Genomic DNA, 6,372 nt, shown 5'->3' on the forward strand with positions numbered 1-6,372 from the left:
GATAACTAGATCCTACATAAATTCTAAATAAAGGGAAGGTGGCAGGAACCGGGTCATATGGACCGTTCGCCACTGCTGGATTATTCCTGCAAATTAAAATCCTAATTCGACAGTGGCCATGTTTTAAAATAAAGACAATTATATCGTAATGTAGGTAACATTATAATAATAGTAACAATAGTGTTTCAGTGATGATGGTGGGACAAACACGGCCTCAGAAAATGAAAAGGTCTACTAAAATTTTGACAATTGATCGAAGTAATTAAACATTTTGTTCAGCTGTTATAGACGTAAATAATAATTTATAATAATTCGTATTATTATTATAATCCTTGCAAAAACAAAAAAATCCTAACCACAAAAAATGCGCCCGCCTATTTGTGTTTTCCATAGGTTATTTTGTTTTTTCGTTTTTAGAGTACGCCTATTAATTTGCGCTTAATATTGTATTGAGCATTTATAGCTATTACTTTTCGCTCAATACTTTTAAAGTAATAGCTCGTGCAATTATACATTGTAGAGAAAAACATGCGAGAACGGATTGTTTTTCAATACAAATTTTTACAGTCGCAACGCAAATGTTGCCGGAAAAATAAGTCCATACAGGCAAAAACATTAAACTTCTTATCGGATTTTAACTTAAACTGCTGTTATTCTTCAGTGGTAAATAAATATACACCTCTAACATCAATGTTGCTACGAAACGTATTGAAATGTGGGGTTAAGAGGAAAGTGTGTAACCCGGCTACGATTATTGATCAAACGGAACAATATCCTTGTTACACCACAGGAGAGATTTGTGTGCACTTCATTGCTAATGTTGTTTCTATTTAAAAACTGTTTGATTTACAATTAATTCTAGTATTTGGAATTCGTTTACATAATTTTAAATAACTCTACGTGGCTTTTTGACAACTGTCTTATAATATGGATGACGATGTCTCTCAGTTAAATACAAACTTTAAAAAACCTAGGAAAATTATTAAAGTTAAACCTTCAAAATACGAGTTTGTAGAAGCACTTCACAGAAATAAAATTTATTGGAACAGTGTGTTTCGTGAAATAGATTCGTCCCATAAAATGGCAGTAAGTGTTTAAATATTAATATTGACCCAGAAATAATGCTTTTTTTATTGATATCAGTTTTAATTGATAGGAATATCCAAAAATGTTAAAGTATAGTTTGGAAGTTTTAGTTTTTGCTCGTGCTTTTATCGCAGTATTTTCACTTTGTTAATCATCATCTTGTCATGTGAATGTAAATTAAACTTATGTAGTTCTACTGTCATCTCTGACATTTAGTTCTGTCAAATTAACATTTAAGTTAAGAAATATTCGCGTAGCGCATAAGTTTTTAAACTTTTAAAATCGCGATATCTCGCGAACGTTGATTCATACGAAAATATTAGAACTATTGTTGTAGAGAATTGTATAATCTAGAACTTTTGTCTGACTTATTTTGCAGTTGTAGGATCGATAGAGACTTTTGACATTTTATTGATAATGACGTATTTAACGTCTATACCAATTTTTAGTTCTATGTGATTTTTTCCTAACTCACAGGTTTTTATTGTCTATTTGACTGGACTAATTACAATTTTCTGTAATTGATACAACTACTCGTCATTGTTCTGAGGATACTGTTTACACAATGAATAATGTCTAGCTAGCGTCAACTATGCTGAAACTACTGGTGGTAGGTCTCTCATATGTGAGAGTCCGCCTGGGTAGGTACCACCGCAATGTCTATTTCTGCCGCTAAGCAGCAGTGTGTAGTCACTGTTGTGTTCCGGTTTAAAGGACATTGTAGCCAGTGTAACTACTAGATATAATAAGACTTAACATCTCATGTCTTACGATGGCTAGCGCACTTTGTAATTCCAGGTATTGGATGGTGTTTCTACTGATTATGGGCGGTCGTATCGCTTACCATCAGGCGAACGGCAAGCTCGTCTCGTCATACAACATAATAAAAAAAATCAAAAAGTTAAAACGTACATTTCGTAAAAAATAGCGCTATTTCAATTTTCAATTCGGAATCCGCATTCATGACTTTATATTTTTTTTTGTACATTTCAATGTGAGTTTGCACTTTGCTGGTTTATTCTATTGATTCGTATTTACGTTCCACACACCAATTTGAATGTATTATAAATGTAACAAATTACATACATAATAAAAACAGGTTTGCGTGTGTTTAAAGTTCTTTTCAAAGTTGGGTAAAAAATATTTACTTTTACTTTATTTACTTTTCTAGTTACTTGTTACTGACACTATTATCATAAAATTTAATTTTGACATTTTAAAAGTTACGCTATCGCTAAAATTTTATTTATTTCCATTATTTCGGAAATATCTGTGGGTTTTTATAATATTAGTATAATTTTTCACTATGTTTTAAACACCGAATTTCAAGTTAAGTACTGTTTGATTTTAGTTCTCTATATGCATGAAGTCTGAACAGGAATATAATGAAATATAATAACTGGAAAGTTTCTTGACTAAATTAGTCGCCGTTTGAGTTTCTTCGGTATTGAGGCTGATAGAGCCGGAAAATCTGTTTCATCCAAGTTTTTGATACTAGCGACATATTAATGTACTTAGCCCTGATAGCATTAACATAATATTTTGTATAAAACAGAACCCATTTTTATATTTCTACCGCGGAGTGACTAAACAGTGTTAAATGGCTAGACTCTAAAATGAAATAATCTAGCCTATTTACTACCTTTGTACGAAAAGTGCGAACTGGTGAAATATATAGTTAAGCAAACACATTGTAAAACTCACAAACTAAATCTATTTTTTTTATTCTCAATAGTGACTCATACAATGAATTAAAAATAATTAATTTAATGCTTTCATATATATTAGTAGTAAACATTGAGACAAGCAGAAAGTTATCATTAGTTAGTTCATTAGTTTATGTTGGTAATTTATATATATGATGATAGTGTTATTCATATGTATAGGTTGTAATCGTAAAATATTTGAATAATGTGGTATGCTATATTGGTTTGAACAGTCTTACCTAGAAAATTACCGTTAAATAGCATCAACTGCACAAGCTGCGAGTAATAAAAGACCGTTTATTTATTTGTATATCTGCACGCTGCTAATGATGCTAATTAACGGTTCTTTAAAATTTCTGTAGTAATTAAACTGGATTGCACATGTTGTGTTCTTTTCTAGTTAGATGAAAGCGTGCAATTAGCGAATATACTGCCGACAGATATTTATAGAAAAGTATGCGAAACTTTAGATATACCGATTGCGAGTTCGTGCCATGAAGCTGATGAAAGTATTAAAGGTAAATTAAATTAATATTTAATATTTTATTCGATAAAATACACGATGGTTAATTATTAGATAGAATTTCATTGATGTTAAAGAAAATAAAAAGGAAGTAATGAAGAATAGATAAACATAATAATAATAGCCCTTGATAGTATTATTTACTTCCTCTATAGCATACTATTATATCTATTAAAACAATATAACAACATTCACTAAAACACAAATATAATACGCATACCATATTATACACTACCCTACCCTAAGAGTTTTGTATATTGAGACCACACCCCAAGAAAGATGCAGAACATGGAATCTTATTTAATGCTCGTAAAAGCATCATTTATATTACATAAAATGAAATAAATTAATCAGTTCAAACGAAATACAATTACTTAACATAAAATACTGAACGAATGGATCTATGCTGTGTGATATTTTTTGTTAAATGGAATGGCGAGACGAACTGACCGTCTGGTGAGCGCTACTTATTCCAAAACAAGAATAAACCCACCCATTATGTTAAGATGAGAAATATATGAGGCTTTACCACATGAAATCTTGATCGTCATACTACTAAAGGAGTTTTAAATCTCAAAATGCTCCGTGATTATACATGGTATAATCTTGTTACACACTGTTGCTAAGTGGCAAGCATTGTCTAGACTGATTATATGACACAGCAATTAAGATACATTCGGCTTATTTTCATTTAATAATTATATAACAATGTAGGCACAAGCACGGATCTCCTCTATGTACAGAGATTATTTTATATTATATTTACTGTACTACTGAGATTATACTTCGTTATATTGGCTTAATTAAAATATCAAGGAGGCTTTGAATGCGTTAATTAATCACTCATGCTTTAATTTAATATTCCAATCATATTTTTATAAATACGCATAATTTTATTGCAGTGCCTCTAACGCGCCGTATGACTAAAGAACCGATGCTCTCTTATCGGAAGTGTATATTAATAGATAGAGACATGGATTCCGATACGGATGTTGAAATATGTTCAAGGTGAATATAGAGAATGGAACCATTTTATGTCACCTCTTTATGTAATTATAATTATCAAGTTTATGATCATAGTCCGTATAATTTTGGAAATTTTTAGGAATTATTATCATGTTCTTAAGTTATTAAATAAATGTAATTATGTTGTTAATTTATTGAAATGCATTTATATTCATTAAAATGTAATCAATTGCGTTACAAACGTATGCATATTAAATTATCTATATTACACAAATCAAATTATTTGTATATTTAAAGTGACGAAGAAGGCGTCAAATTGAATATTCATCAAGAATTGCTGAGCAAACCAGAACGGGAACAAATAACTTGGGCCACACACTATCTACAGCCTGAAAGAGAAGATGAGAAAACGCTTGTTAAAAAGGCTGATGATTTGACAGATCGAGTATGATTGTCTTGCTCTCATTTGAGTTTCTTATAACTTATTCAAACTTAACTTTTTTGGCCAGCTTGGAGTTGCTGTTTGCTTTTACGCCTACTGTAATCTCTCAATTTTCGGAAACAAAAGCTGTGGCACCGCTAATGAAATATCTTACAACCTAGAAGATTGGAGGCTTTTTTATATTATTCCGCACTTCATGAATTATAATTAACTCATTAGTTTTACTGTTTTTTTATACTCAGTTGAAGTCCAAAGCGTAAAGATATTTGCAATGAAAGTGCTTTTCGCTCTCAAGATCTTAACTTACTTATGTCTTAAAACAATATTTTAATTTATCTTTCAATTTTCTACAGATTGCAAAAGACTTTTGTGATTACATGAAGGAGTTGGGAGGAGACCAGCAATCACAATTATTTACACCAGAAGCCATAAAGGAATTATTTCGGGTATTTTATGTTTATTGGTATAAAAAAATGTGTTTTTGTTTCCAGAATTTTTGAAAAAATAATATTAATTTTTGCCTTACATTCAGGAATATGAATTTTCACCAACAGGACAATAAGCTATATCTTTGATTTTGTATTGAACACTGTTTCTTTACAGATTGAATTTGATAATCACGCCGCTCGTGGCCTTCGAGTAATATCCAAAGAATTGCCTTCGATTCAAGAAAAAGTAGCAATCAACACAGGAAATCCAGAGGTAATGATTTAAAAAAAATTATCGAGGATAAACAAAAAATGTATTTGTTACTATAATATAATACATAATAAGACTTAACATCTCATGTCTCAGAATGACGAGCGCATTGGAATACTAGACAATACTTTGTAATTCAAGGTGTTACTACTGTTTATGTGCGGTCGTATCGCTTACCATCAGGCGAACGCCGAGCTCGTCTCGTCATTTAAAGCAATAAAAAGAATACAGTTTATTTTAAAGTATCTATTATAATCTGTTATACTGTCTACTGAGAATATTGTTATGTATCATATTCAATTTCATTAAATATTATAATATGTTATGTACTTATTATTTAAACAGAAATCATGCTACAGAGCACTGGAGCGCGAAATATCGAAAGACATCAAGGCGGAACACCTCCCAAAACGCACTACAGCGTTTGGCCAAAGTCTCTTACTGAGGGAACAATTTTACCCACCGCGAAACAACACGAAAAATATGTGGAGATCGGCTCGCCACGTGCCCAAAGAACTAGTCACACTCAAAACCGTGTGGGAAGGCATTACCAACTTAAGGTAAACTTAAATAAAAAACATAGTCACATAGCTATTAAAATATAAAATTACCTAAATATTTTATTTTTCTCATTTTGTTGTGTACTTTAAAATAGCTTTTATAAATAAACTGCAGTCTATTATTTGTTTCTGTCATTGTTATAAATTTATTTTAGCTCTTAAACTTTCGATAATTTCTAGGATATAACCCAACCTCTCTTCCCACATAGTTGGTATCACGCTACACTAGCTCTGTCAAGGTAGCAGTAGTAACTTAGCAGAATTAAACCAAATATATTTTAGAATTTGTTGCTAATTTGTTGCTAATTAGTTACCACTATTTCGATTTTGTTGCTCCAGCCGTTTAGAAAAAACCGGTCACTGCTATCATGATATCAAGCTAGCATGGAC

General features: G+C 31.2%; 1 protein-coding gene across 1 annotated transcript; it reads left to right on the forward strand.

Moving 5' to 3' along the window:
* Window positions 1-575: 575 nt before the first annotated feature.
* Window positions 576-6,169, forward strand: LOC119190196. Its single transcript, XM_037441507.1, has 8 exons — window positions 576-1,086; window positions 3,193-3,310; window positions 4,218-4,323; window positions 4,579-4,726; window positions 5,077-5,169; window positions 5,327-5,425; window positions 5,768-5,982; window positions 6,163-6,169. Exons 1-8 carry the CDS (start codon window positions 928-930, stop codon window positions 6,167-6,169), a joined length of 945 nt encoding a protein of 314 aa, XP_037297404.1. The 5' UTR covers window positions 576-927.
* The last annotated feature ends 203 nt before the right edge of the window (window positions 6,170-6,372 follow it).

Source organism: Manduca sexta, chromosome 22 (assembly GCF_014839805.1).
Source record: "Manduca sexta isolate Smith_Timp_Sample1 chromosome 22, JHU_Msex_v1.0, whole genome shotgun sequence".
NCBI classification, from domain to species: Eukaryota; Metazoa; Arthropoda; class Insecta; order Lepidoptera; family Sphingidae; genus Manduca; species Manduca sexta.

Coding starts and splice junctions, on each gene's coding strand:
- LOC119190196 (XM_037441507.1), top strand. CDS start 928: ATGGATGACGATGTCTCTCAGTTAAATACAAACTTTAAAAAACCTAGG. Junction 1,087..3,192: donor ATTCGTCCCATAAAATGGCA/GTAAGTGTTTAA, acceptor GTTCTTTTCTAG/TTAGATGAAAGCGTGCAATT. Junction 4,324..4,578: donor GATGTTGAAATATGTTCAAG/GTGAATATAGAG, acceptor GTATATTTAAAG/TGACGAAGAAGGCGTCAAAT.